General features: G+C 44.7%; 1 protein-coding gene across 2 annotated transcripts in view; it reads right to left on the bottom strand.

Moving 5' to 3' along the window:
* Positions 1-24,894, bottom strand: part of LOC142803345 (endothelin-converting enzyme homolog) — a 139,728-nt gene that overhangs the window by 46,904 nt on the left and 67,930 nt on the right. For both annotated transcript variants that reach the window (XM_075888462.1, XM_075888463.1), the window contains 3 exons: positions 10,304-10,588; positions 8,414-8,611; positions 6,560-6,789 (listed from right to left, as the gene is read on the bottom strand). In XM_075888462.1, the coding sequence (XP_075744577.1) occupies positions 6,560-6,789; positions 8,414-8,611; positions 10,304-10,588 (713 nt within the window). The remainder of the gene's footprint in view (positions 1-6,559; positions 6,790-8,413; positions 8,612-10,303; positions 10,589-24,894) is intronic.

Here is a 24,894-nt window from a genome sequence, read left to right as displayed (position 1 = left end):
TTGGTTTCCTTACATAGAGCCGAGTACCTCTTTTTAAGCGAGACTCTGAGTTCCTGTACTTTCCCTCTCAGTGTAAGCTCATTGATTGGCTCCTTGCGTATCAGTTTCTGTCGTTCCTTCTTCAAGTCTAGGCGCATTCGAGACCGTACCATTTTATAGTCACTGCATCATACAAATACACGCCATGGCATTCGATTGAAAAAAAAAATAACGACGAAAGAACCCAACGCGATACTTGTTTCGCCTCCAAACAAGAAGGAACCGTTGCGAAACGTGCCGCATTTCGGTGGCCACTAAAACCAGCGGGCAATGAACGCTTTACAGAAGCAACACTACGCATCGCTGTGGCGGCAAGCACCACGTGCCGCTCGTTAGCCGTAAAATGGCAAAAATATGCTTCTGGCCTTTCGTTTTTAGAGTTATTTTCAAACGTATGGTCTTTTTTTTGGCTGTAACACATGCCTTACGCGAACAACTTCATTATTACCCTCGTTAGAAGTTAAGCAGCCTGTTTCTGCTTTGAAGCTCGTTGTTGACTTGACCAAGCAAGACAGCCTGAGCATCTATGAAACGCGAAGGCTGACTTGGGCGTTTTGAAGCCCGCTGCTTGCTTCACGCTGACTTGCTCAAGTCAAGTCGAAGTCGCGAACCAAGAAACATCTCTGCATTTGGGGGTTAGCACCCTCTGTGGCGTTGCAGATCTGACCGCCTCAGTGGTCAGTTGCTTCGCAGCTGCTGGGACTGAAGGCCATGAGTTAATTGACGTATGCATGTGGGAGGTAGTGGCCAGATACTGCACCAGGGTGGCCAATCCTTCTCTGGTGAGGGAGTGCGTTGCCGGTGGTGGTTACCGGTGAGACCGCACCCTGGGCCTCTTAACGCAATTCCATCACCACGCAGATTTTTTTTATCTGCTTGGGAACTGCGTGGCACCGGGATTCGAGCCACGCACCCCTTTTGCATGCGAGGCGGATGCTCTAACCACTATGCCATCGCCGCCGCATATATATATATATATATATATATATATATATATATATATATATATATATATATATATATATATATATATATATACATATATATATATATATATGTATATATATATATATATATATATATATATATATATATAGATAGTGGGAGTAATAATTCAATGGGCCAGTTAGTCTTCGTGAAGGTATGGGATATGGCACAACGGGAGCGTTGTCAACAAGGATAAATATATTTATTTCCCAACAGTTTCGGGAGGGGACCTCCCTTCATCAGGGGATGAGTTATACTGACATGAACTTCCTTGCTGCCGCGTCCCTCTCGCCTTGAAAGACGTTTGCGAGAGTGTGAGGTAACTGGAAGAAGGAAAAAAAGAGAGAAAAAAGACGAAAAAAGAAAGAAAAGAAAGAAGGTAAAAAAGAGGAAGAACCACTGTCAACACTGAGAAGGAAGCCAACTGTCCGTCTACATCCACCTACGGTTCATATCAAGTGCTGTTCAGTTCTTGGCGTGTGTCGGGCCACCCAAGATTGTCGCCGCGGTGCCGGGAGGGTCCGGGACGGCGTGCCTAAAGAAAGGGGTTTCCCCGTAATTGGTCGTTTGGTCGTTCGGCGGGCGGCGGGCGGTGTGTGTAAAGGAAAGGTTTCTCGTTAATGGGTCGGTCGGCTATTTACCTTTAATCTTCGTCCGTTTCCCTTCAACGGTCATGAAGTGGTAGGCGAACGTAAACACTTTGTATGTGCATGTGAAAAAAAAAACAAGAAGAGGACAGTGTACACGTACGAGTCAGTCAGAAAAAAGCATGGTCTCTAGCTATCAATCTTTGTCACCAATTTTCTCCTGGCTTACTTCTCGGAGGCAGTTGAGTTTTCCGGGGTCCTCATTGATACCGGCTACTAATGTACGAAATTTGAAAATAAAATATGCCTCACGCTGTTCGCGCTCGCGTCTGTTTGAAAAACCGGACTGCAAAAGAGTTACGCTAATATTTTTAAAACTGTGGTTTGGCAGGCGCAGATGTCTAGATAAAGGTAGCTTCGGCAGTGAAGTGGCGTGGTACCGGTGATTATTGAACCGCAGCCGAAATGGCGTGTCTGTTTGGTCGATATATTCTTGTCCGCAGATGTTGCAATGTAGCATGTATATTACGTTACTTATTACGTTACTATTACGTTATTAGTAACGTAATATACATGCTACATTGCAACATCTGCGGACAAGAATATATCGGCCAAACAGACACGCCATTTCGGCTGCGGTTCAATAATCACCGGTACCACGCCACTTCACTGCCGAAGCTACCTTTATCTAGACATCTGCGCCTGCCAAACCACAGTTTTAAAAATATTAGCGTAACTCTTTTGCAGTCCGGTTTTTCAAACAGACGCGAGCGCGAACAGCGTGAGGCATATTTTATTTTCAAATTTCGTACATTAGTAGCCGGTATCAATGAGGACCCCGGAAAACTCAACTGCCTCCGAGAAGTAAGCCAGGAGAAAATTGGTGACAAAGATTGATAGCTGGAGACCATGCTTTTTTCTGACTGACTCGTACGTGTACACTGTCCTCTTCTTGTTTTTTTTTCACATGCACATACAAAGTGTTTACGTTCGCCTACCACTTCATGACCGTTGAAGGGAAACGGACGAAGATTAAAGGTAAATAGCCGACCGACCCATTAACGAGAAACCTTTCCTTTACACACACCGCCCGCCGCCCGCCGAACGACCAAACGACCAATTACGGGGAAACCCCTTTCTTTAGGCACGCCGTCCCGGACCCTCCCGGCACCGCGGCGACAATCTTGGGTGGCCCGACACACGCCAAGAACTGAACAGCACGTGATATGAACCGTAGGTGGATGTAGACGGACAGTTGGCTTCCTTCTCAGTGTTGACAGTGGTTCTTCCTCTTTTTTACTTTCTTTCTTTTCTTTCTTTTTTCGTCTTTTTTCTCTCTTTTTTTCCTTCTTCCAGTTCCCTCTCACTCTCGCAAACGTCTTTCAAGGCGAGAGGGACGCGGCAGCAAGGAAGTTCATGTCAGTATAACTCATCCCCTGATGAAGGGAGGTCCCCTCCCGAAACTGTTGGGAAATAAATATATTTGTCCTTGTTGACAACGCTCCCGTTGTGCCATATCCCATATATATATATATATATATATATATATATATATATATATATATATATATAACGTGGTGCTTATTGTTGGTGGCACTAGGAGTGCCACTAGGAGTGCGTTGACGAAGTCACAACAGATTTTTTTTTGCTCGCACTCGGTATGTGTTCTTGTTGATTTTGTGCTTGAGGAGCACGGTGGAAATGTCGAGCACTGAGGGTTTTTGTTCATGCTCATTGCGTGTGAGCTCTTTTGGTAGGTTTCTTGCACTCATTCGGTGCGCTGGAAGCTCCGAAGTGCCTGCTATCCTGCGTGTGACATTACACTTTGCGGCTATCTCCTTCATTGCTTCCTCTTTAAAGCACAACGAACTTTCAGGGGTGAAGCTGTGTATGGTCTGCGGCATGTCATCCTTTAGGCGCAGCCATCACGGCGTATCCACAGATAGACTGACGGGAGGAGGAATGGACGGACGAAAGTTCCCCCCTGAACATCATAATTCGCTCTGCGCATATGCTGTGATCTTTTGTTGAATAGATTCATCCGTTTGAGTGTTCACATTAGAGAAGCATGGGCCTCTTGCGCAGAGGTTGAAACACCTAAACATGATTTATTGGCATAAGTATCACTTTTTCAGCAGGTCTATCTACGCTAACAGCGGGTGGCGACAACGGACACAGGAATCCATTTGCTCGAGCCGAAAGCTCGCACTCGGATCTTCTCGCCAAAGAGGTGTCTACAATGGCGCATTGTTTTTGCTCCTTACATCCTAAACTCAGCAAAATGCTGAATACCGAAATCCTGAGGCCTATCTCACAAGCTTCATGGGTGTTAAACTTATGACGTAAATGGTTCGGGGTCATCTTTCTGCATACATGAGCGCTAAGTGCCTCTTTGCAGACACTATGCATGTGTGTCACCGATATATATGTCAGTTCTGGATGTCCTTCTTCAGTTATACCGTGACATAATACAACCCACTGTCATGCGCCACAATGACAAGGCCATCCTTGCTCTCAATTTTAGAAGCGCCTCTGATAACCTTCATCAGGGCAGTATTTTGGTAAACCTGAGCTTTTCCGGTTATGATAAGGCATTTGCCAAAGTAAGAGCGTCAGGCCTTGCTCAAAATTGAGGATGATGAATACGGCCCAAACACAATGGGCACAAGGGGTACTCCTCAAGGAGCGGTCTTGTCACTGCTCCTTTTCAACATTGCTATGATGCAGCTTCCACATTATTTGGGCTGGGTGGAGGGAACCTAACACGCACTCCGCTCAGTTCATATAACAATTTTGAATATTGTAGATAGCTGTGGAGAAATAGAAGGCCAGCTCCAGCAGGCCACCTCTATCGTCGATGGCTGTGCTTTCGATTGTGGTCTTTAATGCGCTACTGCAAAATCAAAGCTTCCGCACGTCAGAGCCAACCTCAAAGGCGGCATGAACTTACGTATTTTTGTCATGGGAGCTTGTGTTAGAGAAGTCGAGAAGGTGTGGATCCTGGGCTTGTTCATCCATAACCGATTCTGACCAGAATCTACAATTAGCAAACTGAAACACATATATGCGGAAAGTCGGCCGTATGATCCACCGCGTTTCGAACAAGTGCTGTGTGTTGAGAGGGGCAAGGATACGCTTCAACTTGTCCTTGCTTCGTACTCAACCTGATTCTCTACTCCATATTCTACTTTTGCACTACGAAGCAAGACGACCAGCGCATCGACCTTATCAAAAGAAGGCTACAAAGCAAGCTTTAGACATACCGGTAACCACCTCCAATGCCAATGCCAAGCTGTGGGCTTTCAGTGAGCCGTCAGGGATTTAGACTCCTCAACTAAACGCATTGTTTGGACTCCGAGCCACGAGGGCCTTAGAGGGTTTAACGAGGCTGCGGATGCGGCCGCCCGCGCGCTTATCTGCCGGGCACTTCACCTAGGCTTTTCCGGTTTAGAAACTAGCCAACAACTTCTGTGATTCAGAGAAATTTCGGTGTTATATTGCGAACGACATCGCCTTTTCCCGGTACCCGCTAAGGGCCTGAGTAAGGCCGATGAACGAACCCTGAGGCACCCGCAGAGCAACACCTTGTTGTGTCCTACAATAGTGAAACATTCAGACCCAAAGGTTGATGCGTTGTGCCCTCGCAATGGCGAAGTTTCTGATAGATTTCACTTCACGTGGGTATGCCAGATGAATCCTTACCTTCCCCCTAAGCCTACCTCTACTAGATAGGCAAGGGAGGCAGTCCTATTGAATTTCTCAGGGCTGAAGGCTGAAACAGCTATAGTCTAACAGCGTGGGTAGCGGCCCTGTCCAGTGGGGTCCCAGAATAAGGACTCCCCCTGTGTCAAGGTCCTTTATGGGCCTGCAAACTCTGCATGAATTAATGTTTTTCACAAACACTCACACACACCTCCTTACACGCTCAATATCGGACCTCGTAACTCAGGTTCAAACAATAGACCCGGGAGGAAAGTTGTTTTCATTTATTTTTTTTTCTTTGCGCCATCGTTTATGGATGATGATACTTTTTGAGTGAGCGCGTCACCTGTTTCCTCCGGTGCAGTGGGTGCTCTTGAACATCACTATCTTCAGAGTCAATAAAATCTTCGTTTGAAAACTCAAACCAATGAAGACGCGGTAAAATTTTGCTGACAACATCCTCTGAGCAGAGAGAGCTGGGTCTCTCGCGTTCGGCCGTCCTATGTTAGCCGACATTTGCCACAGGCATCACGCAAAAAGCAGAAGCGCTTAAACATCCGCGCTGTAGTCCATGCGCTGTACGCCATCTCGTGCAAGCGGTGATATATACGCACGCTCGGCGTTTCATCTTGGTCGATTACGCATGGCTGTGCATTCAGGTACAGCAGTCACACAAGAATATTTAATGTTATGGTGCCTCTGGCAATGTGCGCACGTGGGACCTGCAGTGGCTCGTATTTGCTATGCACACCTATGACGCATGCTTGCATGCGTACGCCACTCCGCATTTACCAAACCACGTGGAGCCTCTAGCGTCTGCATACTAGACACTAAATTTTCTATTATTCTAACAATAGGATCTGCTTTTTAAGAGCAACTCTGCTAGACATATTTTCTATTTTTTTGCAAAAAACTTGCTGGTGATATAAAATGATCCCTTGTAGCATTTCTATAAAATTAATTTATTTCAATTTGTAAACACTATATTTAGACAGTCCCTTAGGTTTTAGTCATTGTAATTTGGACTTAGCAGCCAAAAATATTATCAGTTCTACATACTGCTCGTGTTCGAAGACGAAATGTGCTGAACTGTCACAGCATTTTTATTTTTCTAAACAATAATGTCTAAGTGTACCCATTGTTTTATGTAGCCCTGGAGTACCACAGCACCAGTTACACAATAACGCGAACACGCATGAAGTATGTTATGCGCAATGTTTTAAGCTTAAAGCATGAGCTCTTACCATTCCAAGGCCACCATAATTGAGTCCTACTGGTCCGTACTCATAATAGAACGGTTGATGCACAATGGCAATTGGAATTATTATGCTTTTGTCAATGGTGTAATAGGCACCGACTTCCCCCTCGTTGTACAGTGGATTTTCTTGGTCTTTCCACGAATAGCGAGTGTGAAGGCGACGAGCTGCTATCCACGATGGAAAGAGTCGGTTCACTGGTACGTCCGGAAGAGTTTCTGCACCGAGCCATTGACGATATGTTACGCGATTATTCTTTGTTTCTTGTATAGTTGACTCACTTGCAAACGCACGTGACTGGTTTGAGAATTAAAAAACATCGCATCAAGAGAACTGGTGAGATAATGTTTTACAAGAATAAGCAAAATTGCCTATCATCTTACTGGTAATGCTGACCTGCCTGAGCCGTCTCTAAACAACGACTGAGAAAGGCAATGAGGAATCAGAAGGCAGGGTGAAGTATATCAGTCCGCTATAATGGCCGCTATTATTTTTCTTCTTTCTGGAGAATAAAGACTGTTTAACAAGCTACATCGGATTGGAACTTGCTGTTTCAAAATTTTAGCGAGGAAGAAAAATACATGCCTCCAGTATAACACTATAGGGGGCAATGTTCGAGGAACAAAACCTGAAAGGGCAGCGATTTTCTGAGGCGAAAGTTTTTTTGTGCTTGTCAAAATGCGAAAAGAAAAAGACCGCCAGCATGGGCGTCAAAATTTGCCATGCAAACAATCACCCTTATGAGAAGGCGCCGCGCTATGGTGACATGATGATGTCACAATTTAGTTATCACTCTGCATTACAGAAGAGCGAACAATAGTGAGCCATGTTAAAGATAAGCAGTAACGATAAGCAGCCTTTATACAAAGATGAATTGTTGGCTACAGCGCTTCTACAGTGGCCTTCGAACACCCCGTTAACCCAGCCATATCCTAGCGAGTACAAATACAAGTGAACTCTAGTTCCTATACCATGCATTTGGTAGTCGAGCAGGTCGTCTGCAACAGTTTTTATTCTTCTTTGCGGCGTTACTATGCGTTACTTTGAGTCAATATAGGTAATGTTCTGTATAGCAAACACTGAATCGTAAAAATAAACAAAGAGGGTTTCTGTGTTCTTTTTCGTAAACCGTTTACTTATGGTTTCGGTGCGAAAAGTTTTCGATTGATCAATCAATATGTAGATTTTACGTCCCGAAACCACCATATCATTATGAGAGACGCCGTAGTGGAGAGCTCCTGAAATTTCTATTAACAGGGGTCCTTTAACGTGTACCCATATCTCAGCACACGGACCTGCAGCATTTTCGCCTCCATCGAAATTGCAGCCGCCACCGCCGGCATTTCATCCCGTGACCTGCGGGTCAGTAGCCGAATACTTTAGTCACTACACCACCACGGTGCGGTTGCAAACAGATTTCGCGTCCGTAGCCTTCACGCCTCTCGCTAAAGGTGCTGCTAACCCCTTCAAATTGAACGCATGAATTTTTCGTGATTGACTATTAAAATAATTTTAGTGACGCTTAAGAGAAAGTAAAGTAAGCCAGTCTCATGAAATCCTGGTTAGCCGTTAGCGGCCAAGCGTTTTATAAAACCCTTGAGACCTTACCTCTACTTCTCTCTAGTCAGCATTATGAGCTGCAACAAAAAATGAATGTTTATTGAGTGATGACACCATATAAATTCTTAGGAACCTGGTGTTCTGCATTGCCACACACACCATACCTCCTTGAAATTTAGTGCCGAAAATCTTAATGTGAATGGCGAATGCGTGTAGCCGCTATGAATGGTGATTCCTGTGCTTTATCTCATCCAGCTGGCAGCTAAAGATAGGAATACTAACCGTAAAACGTTTCCACGAATCCGGGCTCTATTCGATCTCCAGGACTTCCTGCTTGGACCTTAATTTCATACAACTTGCTCGTAAAGCGTCGTCGAAAACGTGTAGTCAGCCAGCTTGAGGCGTTCAAGGCATCCCCGAAGGTATCCCGAATTCGGAATGCCATTTGTCTCACTCCCTCTATCATACGTGGTGAAACGACTGTTGAGCAAGAAAAATAAGCAAGAACAATTGGTATGAATAATCATCAATATTTTTGGCACACGTGGGAATGAAAATTCAAAATAGGACAAGTTATTGACAGGAAAACGCAATAATCGCACAGTGACGACATTCATTCTGTAGCATATGTATGAAGTTATTTTACCGTGTTGATGCTATTGCTATGTGATGGCGGCTAAGACAACAATAAGATGGCGTGGAGCTTGCAGTGGTATTCATATTTATATTATCATAACGCAAAACGCAGAACTTGAATATAAAGTGCAATAAATGTTTTCTAAAATGACTGTAGTTCTTAAGAGTAGGCAAAGGTAACATCTAACGCATCATACAAAAATGGCGTCCTACCAACGCTTTGATTTGCTCATGGTAACATTAAAACGAGCATAATACTTTGTGTCACATATCATTGAGAAATATGTTAGCCAATTAGCGCATTAGAAAAGCCAAACGTACATCCGGCCATTTCATTTCAGAAGGGCTACATCAAAGTAAAATATAAAAAACGACTGATAGCGCATTTATCGCCATGCTGGAACTTGTTTTGAGGAGCATATTGGATTGGTTGTTGTCCACCTAAATCATTCTGCTGCCCTTTTTCAGCATGAGCAGAAAACGGTGCCAATCGGTCGTCGAGGTGCATATGGGAGCACGCGATCTAAACATAATAATGCTGCATGATTCATATATTATGGTTTTGATATTCAAATTCAGCCAGACATTGTTTCCTTTTCTCCCGGCAAAGATTGCGGTTGACCCGAACGACTGTGCCACAAACACGAGGCCCCCGTACATTGACAGATGTGACAACAGTGAGATGCGCAGTCATCGAGCCTAACACGGCATAGCGGCACGTGTCCGTGCGTGCGATCATAGTGAAAGTACTATTAAATGTAAAAATATGCGCGATATAAATTGTGGAGGCGGCCCACATTGCTCGTTTTGGGAAGGTATAAATCAGCGTGCCTTCCCTGGACTTGCACGAAAAGAAACTCGATTCTCTTTACAATGTGAATGCTCGGTACCTACATACATACATACAAATAACATTAATAAAACACCAGGGGTACTAGTTTAACTAAGTCCCAAGACCCACTCAACCAGTCGGCGGCTTCATTCAGGTCAGCACGGGAAGGTGAAGACACCTCGCAATGGCCCGCGTCCTCTGGACAGCCAGTAGTTGCAGACACAAGCCCGGGCTGTGTTTAGCTCCGCGAAACGACTCATCGTATTGGAAAACAGCCCCCACATTCACGGAGGTTGACTTTTTTTAAATTAAGATTTTTTTGAAAATTTGTCCTAAATTTGTCACCTGAGAGCTTTCATGCGTGGTGGTTGTCACGTGTCAATTTGAACAGCGCAGCTTTTCACTACATATGTGTGTTTCGAACTAAAAATGAGGTTAAGGTCACAGCTCATCCGTTTCCTTAAATAATTGAGTTCTGGCATGATGATGAGTCGATCCAACTCATACATTTCTCTGGTAGACGTAGTTTTGTTTGGTTGGTAAATAATTTTTACAATCAGGTCCAGCGAGTCCTGTCTGGCTAAAGTTATCGCGGTGCTATTCATTTAGTGTTTTTTTCATTTGCCTACGAGCAGTGCGTCTTGTTGAGCTGAAAAAAGAATGATGATGGTATATAAGTAAAATTTAACACTGAAAATGCTTACACGAATAGAAGTGCTCGCTGAGAATCGCTAAGCTCATAACATTCCTGACGTGCACGAAGCAAACCTCGTCGACCTTCTTCTCACCACGGAACATGTATGGCTCAGTGAACTTGACCAGCTGCCTATAGATGCTCCAGGCGACCAGGTATTGCAGACCAACTTTGCCAACATATTCATCCTCGAACAGTCTCTTGATGATACTGGTGCTGTGTATAAAGTGCAAAATTGTGTCGGAACCCCTATATATGCCTTCGGTGTATTTAGAAAAGAGGGTACTCCATTCTGCTGCAAAGAAAAAAAAGAGGAGTGGTAAGATGTTAGTATATTGACATTATTCCTGTATTTTCAAGTCTAACAATATATACATGCTGTACACGGCCATCCTCTCGGGGCCTTTCACTCACACGTATAAAATGGCCGCACAATACGTAATGTACAGATTATCCCTAGTGTGATGGAGAGGAGTGTGCTCGCAGGGCAAGTTCACTCTTATTATACTAAGGGAAGCGCATGATCAAGAAAAATGGCCCATTATGAAAACAATCATTATTATCGTGAAAAGTGATATTGTCAAAATAAGGAAAGTACTGGTCCTACACTACGGTGAACACGTTTGCAGAATAGCAGGTCGATTCGCAGGTTGACTTGAAGGGCCACTCATCAGGCCCCATACCAAAACTTAGACCGTGGAAGTTTCTGGAAATTGTTTTAAATGCGAAGCATTTCTTTGCGAACTTCGGCGACTTTGAGGGTATCTATCTATCTATCTATCTATCTATCTATCTATCTATCTATCTATCTATCTATCTATCTATCTATCTATCTATCTATCTATCTATCTATCTATCTATCTATTTATCTATCTATCTATCTATCTATCTATCTATCTATCTATCTATCTATCTATCTAATCTATCTAGCCGCAAACTAAAGGCTGGAGCATACCGGCTACTAACAGCGGTCGCGCGACCATTCGCAACTGGCAACCAAAAAGCGACTGATATTCACACCAGCAGAGGCTGAATGCGAGTGACCGGAAGTTTCAAAACCGGAGAGTCACGTCCGGATCTCGTTATCAGCGAGAACTCTCGATACCGGCGCCGATCAGCTGATCGCCGCCAGCTGAGTGAGCAGAACAAACCGAGCACGCCGCATTTATTGTTTTCGTCCGTTCTCGCACAGCGTTCCCGACCCCGTCAAATTCGATTCAAGCGAAGAACAAGACATTGTCACGGTGCTGGTGCACTGTGCCATGGTTTCAGCGCTGGCATCACAGATGCCTTCAAAGAAAAAAAAGCCGCTAGTGAGTGTGACCGTCCATTCGATCGTGGGGGTTGGCCGGCCATGCAGGTCACCTTCATCCCGAGCTACGCTGAGACGACGAGGAGTATTTCCGAGAGTCATACGTAGTCAGAAACGGTTCTTGAATTTAACTTGACTTGCCACAGCCTACAATGCAGCACAAATGCGTCTCGGACGCGGTGTCTTAAGTCGTTGCCAAGGCATTAACCACAAACACGTTCCCAACGCGCTGCATTGAAGGCAGTGACAATCAAGTTAAGACAAAAAAACGTTTCTGAATACGGAGAAAAGAGAGTGCACAATTTATTTTCTCTTTGCTTTGACGGCATTTAGCTTTTTCCGAATGCCGCCACGTAAATTCGATACTTTGCTCAAGCTGCTGTGTCCCGCCATCTCCAAGCCAAGTATTCCGTGGTGGCCTTTGTGCCACAGACCCAGAGGAACGCACTCGTTTGTATCTGGCGGCAACAAGCCAGCGCAAGAAGCCAGCGCAAGAAGCCAGCGCACGAAGCCAGCGGCAAAAAGCCAGTCGCGCGACTGAAAAATCGGTCAGGATGCGACTAGCCAAAGCAGTCGCTTTGCGACCACTTGCGACCGTTCACGGCTGTTTGCGACCAGATGCAAATGGTCGCGCGACACTGGCTAGTCCCCGGTGTGCACCAGCGTTATGACTTTTAGTGCTCCTGACCGTTTCGATAATGGTAATATACAAAACTCTGTATGACATAACATCATTGTATGCAGAACATATTTGACTAGTCATGACATGAAAATCATGACATGCATGCCATGAATGTCGTGATTTACCATTTATGGTCCTGCAGCTCTTGCGGTAGTTTTGTTCACATGGCATGTTGCAAAGCTGGTATGGTATGACAAGATTGCACGGCGAACACAAACGACAGACCGTAACATGTAAATAATGACATGCGTGTCATGTAACGACATGACTACATTCCACGTTCTTGATGCGCACGCGTCTGTTTCGCTAGTGTCACATATACCATATTTGGTATTACGGTGCGTAAATGGTTGATGAAGGCCTGTGACTAATGCAAACATGACAATCATTAGATGCGTGTCATGTAACAACACGACTACATGCGACGCTCATGATGCGCTGGTGGCCGTTTCGCTAGTTTCACGTATACCGAATTCGGTATTATGGCACGTTAATGGAAGACAAATGTATGATACTGTTGCAAACGTGATAAACATGAGATGCGTGTCATGTAACAACATGACTACATGTTACGCTCATGATGTGCTCATGGCCGTTTTGCTAGCTTCGCATGTGCCAAACTCGGTATCACACGACACGAACGGACGACATAGATAAATAAAACATCCAAGCATGATAATCACGACATACGTGCCATGTAACAACTTGACTACGTGCCGCACTGATGATGTGCTCGCGGCTGCTTCGCTAGCTTCACATATCCAAATTTTGCATTGCGTAACGCCAATGGATGACGAAGCTATGTGACTGGTGCAAACATGATAATCATGAGATGCGTGTCATGTGAGAACATGACTGCATGCCACAGTCAAGGCGCCAATACATTTTGACATGACGCGGTGCGCGTGCTCGCCGGTGTTTATTTTGTCGCGTCACGCCGACATTGCCACGCCAGGCACCGGTCCTGCCTTATACTCGCAGGCGCGTGCGGCGCTGCGTTGCTCTGATGCATGCGCATTTCAGCACGTCCGACGTCCCTTCGTCACGAAAATAGGGAGAAGCAGTGTTGTCTGGGTAACGCATTGGCGCGATTTTCGCGCCCGTTGCCGTCGGGCCTTGCCGACGGGCGCTGGTCGCGTCGGGCGCGCCTGGCGTCAGAACATAGAGTGCTCGCGTTTTGCTAACGTAGTGTCACTGTGCCCAGCGTGCGCGCGCGTCAACGCTACATTGGAGTATACTGGGCCCTTCATGATGCTCTCGCGTTCCTTTTGCTAGCTGCACATATACCACATTTTGTGTTAAGTGACGTCAATGGATGACAAAATATATGACTGGTGCAAACATGATACTCCTGACACGCGTGTTGTGTAAGAACATGACAACCTACCACGCTCATAGTGTGCTCGCGGGCATTTCTCGAGCTCCACATATACTGAATTTGGTATCATGTGACGTAAATAGATGACGAAAGTAAACGACACAACTAAACATGATAATAATGACACGGAAGTCATGTACAGCATCATTAACCTACACATTTTAACGTTTTTTCTGATTTTAAGGTGACATATCTACCTTTCTTATTCGTGCTTGGCATATCATTGATTCGTATACTGTACTTGGGATCTGCATTATTTTTCTTTTTTCTTCAAGTGGCACGAAACGAGGATGCGAGCAGGTGAGCTCGAACCCATTGCCGTCCCTCCGCGTATAGGCTTCGCAAGCCAAATCTTTTCCTACCCTCTCGGGCATCCGGCCAAGAGGTCAAGTGCACATGACGTGCGCGCTGTTGGCAACGTCCGAGCACCGTCGTTTACGTAGAGGACCAACGACACTGTTTTGCTTTGTACGTAGGGTCATACTTACGCACACTTCATGCCATCATTATAGTGGCTAGAAAGGTTTTCCTAGTGACGTGAACGAGGCGGTAAAGTGGAAAGAGTTTACAATACAGCCTCCTGAGGGCGCAACCCCTCGCTGGCGCGCAGAATCTACGCGTCTGAGTCTGCTCTCTGAGGCGTTTCTCGTTTTCAAGAAGCTTTGTGGTAACAGTACAAAATAGCTCTGCTCGTCACACAAAGCTCCAAAAATATAAATGAAAGACAAAAACTGATTTTCAGAGTTAGCTGCCAGGTTATCTTCATCTGAACAACACATACAAGTGGGCTATAGCGCGCACAGAACGAATACAAGACGTAGGAGATTCGGGGCTTCAGTCCCACCTAATGAACATTCTTTTCCGCACAGTTGCACTTGAACATAAAGACTTCAATATCCATATATATTTATAGCTGTTACCGAAAAAAACAAAATACGATAATTAGATAGAAACACGCAATGACAAGTGTTTTATGCAGAATGTAAGTGAACAGTGAAAAAAAAAGAAAGACATGTATACCTCGAAGAAAGAAACACGGAACAATAAATAAATAATTAACAATAAGCACCACGAGACAACAAACTCAAGCTTATTCACACATGAGGAGTAAGTATTGACCATATGAAGAAGCTGCGACAAACCGAATAGATGTGCTTACATTAACATAATGAAAAGTAAGAACAATAAGTAAAAGCCAAGCAATACCTGTATGCATACTTCGATTTCTCAGTGCCCCTATTTCACAATGAGACCTTGCAAAAACAAAATCAAAATTCTAACAGGACCACACCCCCATGCCCACCCAGTGACGGCGGCTGCCCAACCCCTTTCCACGTACGACCTATTTGAGCTTCATATACTTGTCTTCAAAGAACTTTGTCATTTCTATTCTCTGCGTACGCAGAAGAGCATAATAAAGCGTGCGCATTTTCCAACTTAAGAGTTGTCACAGACAACTGAGTTGAAAAAAAAAGTGTTGGCAGTTAATGGCCTGTGCACTTTTTTTTCCCTTGGTGCTTTATCTGTCCAGCAGTTGTTATGACTATTCCAGCCTTCTCCTGCTGAAACATTCACCTTGGAGGAGGGTGGAGGTTCATTTCAGAAGCTTATTCTCTCCCTAATCATTTAATGTATGAGGCAGATTTAGCTTTGCCTCCCCCTTTGCTTAGTGAGGGCGGCTACCCCCCCCCCTTTTTCACCTGCACACACCTAAGCAAATGACACGCTGATCTTCAAGTAACTTCTTCGCAGCTGCTTTACGCGTGCTTAGAGAGCCCAATAAAGGGTATCTTTACCAAATAACAACAATTGGTACAGACCGCTCTGAAAAAAGAAAAAAAAACATGCTTACTCTATAGCGTGCTTTTTTTTTCTTTAGATTTCAAAGCAGACGCCCTCCCATTAAGAAAACTAAGTTGTGGGCGTGTGGTAAAAAATGGGTCAAACTCCTAGATTTGTGCATCTGTAGACGGCTATATGAATACTAAAAATATATTTATTTCCTTCTATCCCTGCCGCGAAGGTAATTAGCGATAATGTCTAAGTTTAAACAAGTGTTTCGGGAAGAAGTCTTGCGGCAGCGATGCGGTTTTACTGCCGCTAGCTGTACCCTGTCATGAACCTCAGCCATCACTCGATAACGCTTCAGCAAAAAACAGCGCCGCATCGCGGTGCATAGAATGAAATTTCTCCGCCGCCGCTCGGGAAGGCACCCATTCAGGACACTATGAAAACGTTTCTAGTCACTATACTCTCATTATCTGAATGCGCACCCGCAAAGAATTTAAGTGGGGGAGCAGCGTTCATCTTGAAGTTTGACTCTTTTCCGTGGCGCGTAGCGTTGCTAATTTTGGCGGGATGTGATCGTGAACGCCTCATCTACGCATTGCGCTTGTCAGCTCAAATATGTCAGACCTGGTCAGTGGCCCTTTAAGCTTACATATGCCGTAAGAGTTCGCTTTCATTTGCAGATGCACTAGTTCCTCAAAGACATGAGTACGTGACCACCAGACATAAACTGATTATTGTAACGAGTTTCACTACAGTAATAAATTTGCCACTCGCCACTCCTCCACCTAAAATAACTTTCTAAACATCACAGTGTTCATCGAAACAGGAGAATGAAAGGCAACGCTTAAGAGAAACTTAAGAGGCAGTCAACGAAATCTGTAATACCCTGGCCCTACCCGGTGACACTGCAAACAAGAAATTTTCCTTGGACAGGTGAGGCATCGAAGGACCTGTAGCAACAATGGCGACTATGCTCATCACCTAATCAATCTGAAGAAAACATTAGTTGAAAAAAAGTACCCGCGAGACGGTCTAAACAGGATCTACAATGAAACATGTAAACTAGATGGAAAATAAACCTTACCTAAAATTACCTCCGTAGCACGATCCAACCAGCCATCAGCCTATATATGCAAATACTCAAATGCGTCCGCAAATATAAATAACGTCTTTTTCATATCTTATTTAATACAGGCAAGTACCACACGGCTTAGAAAAGCGTTCAAGTTGTGTATCAGTTCATTAAAATTTTTAAGGGTATTTAGTGCATGCAAAAGTAAACAACGTTTTTCTGACAACGTAACAAACATTTTGCTCTCATTCACGATGCAAAACTATAACACCTTCAAGATGATTGAGTCGTAGGTAAAAACACCACAAGTGATTATGTCCAGCACATGGAGTCGACAGCTTTTCCCTTTCACTTTAATACATGTGCCAACTTAAATTATCCACATAATTTGAGATAATCTCAGCGCCAATCTATTTACGTCATGTGTAATACATTTATTTCAAGTACCAGCTCAATTAGGCCACGTTCCAGGGAGTTTAATCCGAGTGCCACCATGTTTAATCCAATTGCCAACTGCTTTATTTCAGGCGCCATTCAGTTAATTCCTTGCACTATAAACGCATGGCTTGCCACCTTATACCGTCTAATTGTCGGATATATATTAACATGAAGTGACAGGAAGAACTTTTCGCTCACCTATACTTGCTAGCACTTATGAAATGAGGTGCAGTGCTGTATTCCCCAAACGTTTTGGTGTCAAAGCTTCAAGGAAAAAAAACAGCGCGAATTATTTGTATTCAAGGGTACTTATTGTATTTGCACAAGGGGTTCATGTAAGTCTATATGCTTCATTGCTACTGCATTAGTCCGGCTAATCTTCTACACCATCGCATATGCAGAGACTCAAGTTGTCTGCTGAGCAGGCGGAATTTGGCTGCCAATTCGCTGAGGTGTTCGCAGTGGTCTGCTCAGACCGGTGAGAATGATGGTGACTGAAAAATTCTATTCTTGCGTTCTTGAAATCAGAAATGAAAATTGAAAGCTAAACTAGCATTCATCTGGTTTTCTGTGAAAATAAGTTTTTCACAAATGCATCAAACGAGATACTGCTGTTTTGTTGTAACAGACGACGCTACTGTTGCTGAAGCGTTTTAACTTGAAACAGGTGTGTTTCATAACATACACTCAATTTTCTTATAATAAAAAGATAACAGCTAGTATGAATGCAAAATATGACTTCCGTTGTCCACACCAGCATCGTGAGTTTGTGTCTTATGTGCACTGCAGGAAGTAACTCTCTACAAATTTTCTCTAATTCTGTCGGCGCCTTTGAGGGCCTCTTCATTTCTTGATTATGTACCTGCTTTTGACCTATCACTGCCCACGGCCAAGGTTTTATATATCTTGGTATGCATTTCTACACTCTAATAACCATTGTCTGTCCTTCGCCTTGCATGATCTGTCCCACTCTTATAGTGCTATACAAATCCAATCACGAGCTTTAGTGACGAGCGCAAAGTACTCGGTAGCATGGTACTGTTTTTTTGTTTTGTTCTCATTAAAAGGATTGCCGCCGGGCCAAGCACTCATATACAAACTCGTACATAGCAAAGAACCAACACTGCTCACGCGAAAAAAGGTAGTAATTTTTTTCACAAATACCTGCGGCTAATACAAATATTAATGATTTTTTCTGATTTGCGACTATTACCTTACATATTGTAGGAAGTACATTTCAATTGTATTGCCATAAATAAGCGCCGTATCATGCTTGTTGTGCATGGATTAAACTGACTTACAACTGAACTAAAGCCGTAGGTAATTGGGATAAACATGGTAGCACTTGGATTAAACTCACTGGCCTGGTCTACTTGAGTTAGCGCTTAGATTAAATATGAAACTTTGACTAAACGTTTGGCACCTTCAATAAACAGATTGGCGCTTCGATTATTTCAAAGACTTGCGGATTATTTAGGCTGGCACTTGAATTAAAGTGGGTGAGAAAGCATGTAGTTTTACCTGTGCTATTTTAAATGTTATGTACATAACGAGATGCTCATAATCTATACTGAAAAAACATGAGAGTCTGTTAATATAAAATAAATGGCCATCGTGCAGTCAAAGTAAATAAACTACTGAAAGCAGTACCAAAGCATTCTACAGAGGCAGGCCACTAAATTTATGATCCCCAGTTTTAAATAAATAAGTAAATTTTCCGGTTCACATGAGACACAAATTATACAGTCATACATTTTTCTCAAGTACAAGACACTCCAGAGAGTAGGTATAAGCATTTCTGAACGGGGCTCTTCAATTCATAAGACCGATACCGTGCATACACTAAAAAGAATGATGTGAGTTGAGCTCACTACATATAGGAATTTCAAACTTGACATTTTAATTCGTGCTTCTTCTGAGAAGCGTGATTCAACCAAAGCCACCCCCCCCCCCTCTCACTCAGCTTATTCGTTTTTTGTTATTCGCGTGATTCCTCTTCTCTTACTCACACAATTTGTTACGGTCACCCAACCCACTTCTATAGTTGCACTCTTCCCTCTTTTGCCTAAATTGGGCAATAGGGTTCTCGCCTTGAAGCAGACTAGCTCGCTTGGTGAAACGTTGCAAGCACAGAACCCCCATTTGCAAATTTCCACTGCGGAGAAATATATAGTCGCACCTACTCGCAAATGCGGCTTCGGCGGTGTCATCGACACCCCCACTGCGCATGCCAGCGTCTCACTTCTCGTGCCACATGATTGAGTCTCGTATAAATTGTCACTGCCCCTCTATCGCCTCACAAGGCCGACGGAGGCAGCGTCTGCTTCTAAAAACCGATTGTTCGCGCTACATAACCGTTAACTGGCCACCCGTAAAGGAAAGCACTTCATCGCGCTTTTGGAATTCAGTCAAGGGTACCTTTACTTGGCTCTCGTTTGACTTGACGCTTTGCTTGACTCGATTAGATGCGATGAAAGCTACAGTGCCTTCAACTAGTAGGGGGGCACATTTCAACATGAGAGCCCAGCACTCGTTGAAGGCAATGCATCTCCTTCTTTTACACATTTACTCGAGTATCCCCCTACGAAGATGCGGACGGCATTTTAAATGCGATGCATTGTTTAGCGAACTTCGGCGACTTCGAGCATATCTATCTATCTATCTATCTATCTATCTATCTATCTATCTATCTATCTATCTATCTATCTATCTATCTATCTATCTATCTATCTATCTATCTATCTTTCTGTCTGTCTGTCTGTCTGTCTGTCTATCTATCTTTCTGTCTGTCTGTCTGTCTGTCTGTCTGTCTGTCTGTCTGTCTGTCTGTCTATCTATCTATCTATCTATCTATCTATCTATCTATCTATCTATCTATCTATCTAGCCGCCTACGACTTTCAGCTCTCCTGACGTTTCGATAATGGTAACGATACCAAACGTTGTATGGCGGAACATGAATGTATGAAGAACATATTTCACTAGTCATAATATTAAATTCATGACATATATTTCATGAATGTCATGATGTACTTTTCATTGTCCTGCAGCTCTTGCGGTGGTTTGGTTCACATGCCATGTTGCAAAACTGGTATGGTATGACATGATTGCAATGCGAACACAAGCGACGGTCTCTAACATGAAAATCATGACATTTGTGTTATGTAAGATGATGACTACATGCTACGCTCAAAATGCACTCGCAGCCGTTTTGCTAGTGTCACATATACCCAATTTGGTATTACGGTACGTGAATGAATAACGAAGGAAGGTGACCCCAACCTCTCCTTACGTACATTTATTAAAAAACAAGGAAGGTGACTGCAAACATGATAATCAAGAGATGCGTGTCATGTAACAATATGACTACATGTCACGCTCATGAGGCGCTGGCGGCTGTTTTGCTAGTTTCATCTCTAAAAAAGTTGGTAGTAAAGAACACGAATGAATGACGATGGTATGCTACAGGTGCACACTTGATAAACACCAAATGCGTGTCATAAAACAGCATGACTACATGCAAAGCTCGTGATGCGCTGGCAGTCGTTTTGTTATCTTCACAGGTACCAAACTCGTTATTGCATGACTAGAACGACGATATAGGTAAATGACACATCCAAACTTGATAATCACGACATGTGTGTCATGTAACAACATGACTACATGCCACACTTATGATGCTCTCGCGGCCGTTTCAGTAGCTTCACATATGCCGAGTTTTGTATTACGTGACGACAACAAATGACGAGGGTATGTAACTGGTGCAAGCATGATAATCATAAGACGCGTGTCCTGTGAGAACATGAGTGTATATGCCACAGTCAAGGTACCAATACGTTTCAACGTGACGCGGTGAGCGTGCTCGCCGAGGTTCATTTCTTCGCGTCACGCTGGCGTTGCCACGCCAGGCGCAGGTCCTGCCGCATACTCGCAGGCACGCACCGCGCTGCGTTTCTTTGACGCGTGGGGGGAGGCGCCGAGCTGTGAAGGCATGTTCACACTGCGCTCCGCTTTCTCGAAGCTTTTCTAAGAGAAATTTCACGCTAACTCATCTAACAATCTTATAGTCTGCTTTGTGAAGTTCTCCTGATTCCACGGATACCGAAAGCTTGGGCCAGGATTAACTTTACGAGAAGAAACCATCGCAGGCAGATTGGATGACCTTGTGGAGACGTTCACCTTAACGACCACGGCCGGCGTCGCGCGTCCCGGAAGGCACTCCGACGTGCGGAACACGACGGTGTTGTGTGTTTGTGGGAGCCCGGACTAGCAGATAGGGAACTTTGGATACTTGCTTTGCTGTCACGGCAAAAAGATCGAAGGTGAGCGATGTTTAACTCACTTTTTTGACCTGTTTTGTGACACCACAAAAAGCCGGCGGGAAAACTCTCTCAGCCTAAGCGCTCCGCCTGACTTGGCAGGACCGGCGGTCACTTTTTCCTTTGTTTTGCCAAGTATGCGTGGCCGGGGCTGATCACCTTTTCTCGCCATATGGAAGTTTACGAAGCTTATCCCGGCCCTCCTCGGGCACCGGAATCACTCACCGCTGACACTGACGCGAGTGGCGTCTCGTCTCGGCAGGCAAAGGATGACGAACCAGCGTCTGTTGACGCGACTCTCGGAAACGAGACTGGCGACGCGACTTGTTCGGAACGCCATGGATGGCCTGAGGATGCCTGACATACCGTTTTATCGCGCAGGCAAAAGAAAAACCAGTTAAAAAAGCAGCAATACCAGATGGAGAAGGCCGTGAAAGCGAAGGGGAAATTTGAAAGCAACCTGCCCGCCGAAAAACAAAAACGTGAAGCCACGCAGGGTTTCAGACGGAGAAAGCGACGCAGCCCACCTTCCCTATAGAAAGAGGACATCAAGATTATTCTGAGGCTGCATAAGGGTCTTTGGGTTAAAAACATATTGGTACTGGAACTCTCCTGGGCTGTGATAGATGCCTGCGAACAAAGTTTCAATGGCAATGACTTTCTGTTGCGGGTTCACCCAGGATCAAATATTGTAATCCTATCTACGCCAAGCATGGAGGTAGCGAGTAGGCTGCGAGGTATCAGTCAACTAAGGATCAGGGGACAAATCCACGCTTTCAATGCATACGTGGCCGACCCCGAAGGCGTCTTGCGGGGAATTGTACATGGAATACCAGCCGGGACTTCGCAAGATGAACTAAAGGAGAACCTACGTGTTCGAACTCAAGGGGTGAATATTGAGAGAGCAAGAATGTTTGGCTCGTCTAAAATGGCAATTATCACATTCACGGGCAACGTGCTACCGAGGGGTGTATACATAATGGGTGCCGAGTTAAGATGCTACCCATACAAGCCAACAGTACAGGTGTGCAACATATTCCTCCAAACCGGAAACCGTACGGACGTCTGTCCAACTCCAAATGTCAATGTATGCTTCAAGTGCGGGGCAAGGGAACCAATGCAAGGACGCGACTGCATCCCCAAGTGTGTCATCTGTGACGGTGAACACCCCACAGGAGATAATAGTCTGTGCAAAAAAAAAACTTAAGAACGTCGCTCCTCCCAAAAAATTGAGGACAGATCGGCCAAAAGACTGGGTTAGCCAACCTGAATGTTCCAGCAATGCCAAGTCATCCGAAGAATTCCCTCCACTAAGGCTGGACATGCCTTGATGGTTCAGCTCGGACCCGATGGAACAGCGCCAGTCAAGGTCAAGATCACGATCCCGATTGAGATACCAGTCAAGGTCGCGATCTAGATCTCGTTCAAGGAGGGACAGACAACATCACACTAACACGGCACCTCCAGCTCCTGGTAAATCCAGTTTAAAGAACCAACGAAAACATTGCGGACTTCCGGCTAAGATGGGTTCCTGCGAGGAATCACAAGACGCCCTAGCCACCGGCTGGACAAACATAAATCAGGTGACCTTGGCGGGGGCAGTGTCTTCCGATGCTTCTATAACAGAAAATCCACAATACAAGAAAATATTGAAAGAAAATAAGAGATTGCCTCAAGAGGACAAACAGCTAAAAAAATGGCGAAAGAGCGAAATAACTTACAGGCAGCAATATCTTCATTATAAAGACGGCTAGAGGCTAAACTACGACCTCAAAACCTGACAGGAATAGCTGGAGGATGCAGTCAGAAAACGATATATCAACAGTCAGTAAAATCCACCCTTTCAGGGGGCAGCGCGGCGTCGGCTGAAGTTCAGGAAGGGGTGGTGTACGCAGGTACAACCACCCCTACCCCAAGCACGACAGTAAAAAACAACGACCAATAACGCAGCAAATACAGGCGCAGTTAGACAAAAGCAGGGAAGGTATAGCTAACGTTAATTAAATCCTAGTTGATTTCATGAATGAGATAAAATCTTTCGTCGGCGAGGAGTTAAAAACTCAAAGGCACTACGTGAATGACGCTGTAGCAGCTTGCAAAGCGCGATAAACAAGCGCTCTCGCTCGACCTCCGCTAGAAATAGCAAACAATCCATGGGAAATCGCGACGACGCGGAAGCACCCATGCATAATGGCCAAAAATAACCTGAGAAGTGTGGAACAATTAGAGATCTGGCAGTGGAATTGCCGCACTTTTCACAAACGCGCCGCCGCACTCCAGAGTTATGTCAATATGGCACCAATTAAATCCGACGTTATATGCTTGCGAGAAATTGGTGCCAGAATAGTGAAGCTTCGGGGTTATTATGTTTTTCAGAACCCAAATTATCCCCGCGTAACGATGCTTATGAGCAAGATTGCGGGAACGGATGAGTACATAGGAACGCTACAGATCAATTACCAAATTATCAGTTTATTCTCTCAAAAGAGAGGCAAAGCGAAGACTATGATAATAAACCTATAGAGTCCTCCAAAAGACAAAGGCGAAGACTTCAATGAGCTCCTTGCTGAGATGGTTAAAATCGCAGGCAACAAGGACCGCCTATTGGGTTTGGGTGATTTTAACGCACCCAGCACCACATGGGGTTACCCAAAAGACTCGCCGAAGGGAACGCGTCTCGAACATGCTTCGTCTAGGCTGGGCCTGTGTTTATTAACTCTCCCAATCGCGCCCACGAGAGTGCGCAACAGCGTATGTAGAGACACGTTCCCGGACCCCACTTTCACCTTCAACCTCAAAGACGCATCCTGGACAAACCTGGAGGAAAATCTAGGAAGCGACCATTACATTAAAAGCGTCTCCATATCTGCACCCAAAATGCGCAGATTTGATAGGCGACGCGGCGATCACAGATTGGACGGAGTTTAGGAAACGAGATCCTCCATCCAACTCTACACCAATTTTGATAGAGCCATGGTCGGAGTACATAAAGTCGGTACACGCCATAACTACGAAGAAAATAGCCAAAACCGTAGAGACGCCAGCAGTAGACAGCCGTCTGCTACACCTATCGGAGAGCAGGCGCAGCCTACTAAAGCGTTGGAAAAGTCAACACCTGAATAAGACACTACTGCGTAGGATCGCTGCTCTTGTAGAGGCAGCAAACGACTATGCCAGCAAATTGGCTACCGAGGGATGGGTCAAGTTCTGCAGTTCGCTTCAGAACACACTGAGCACCGCGAAAACTTGTTCCATCCTAAAAAATTATCTTGATCCAGACAAGTCCAAATTCTCGACAAGCAGAACACTGCAGAATATCGCAGAAACATTTCCGGGCACGGACAACGTCCTCGTGAAAGCCCTCAAGGAGATATCTATTGGCGATAGTCTACCAAGTAATTCGGCTAATCACATGAGTTACAGTGGAGCTAGAAATGAGAAACTAGACGAGCCGATAACAAAGGAGGAGGTGTTTGCGGCAGCTCAAGCAGCCAAGAGGAACACAGCCCCCGGTGAAGACCAAATTACGAATGTGATGATAAAAAACCTTAGCGACAAAGCCATCGAAGGCATGACAAAACAATTCAATGAACACTATTGGATCAAATGG

This window comes from Rhipicephalus microplus, chromosome 3 (assembly GCF_043290135.1).
Source record: "Rhipicephalus microplus isolate Deutch F79 chromosome 3, USDA_Rmic, whole genome shotgun sequence".
NCBI lineage: Eukaryota > Metazoa > Arthropoda > Arachnida > Ixodida > Ixodidae > Rhipicephalus > Rhipicephalus microplus.
The sequence above is the reverse complement of the archived record's forward strand: the minus strand, read 5'-3'. Positions and strand labels throughout refer to the sequence as shown.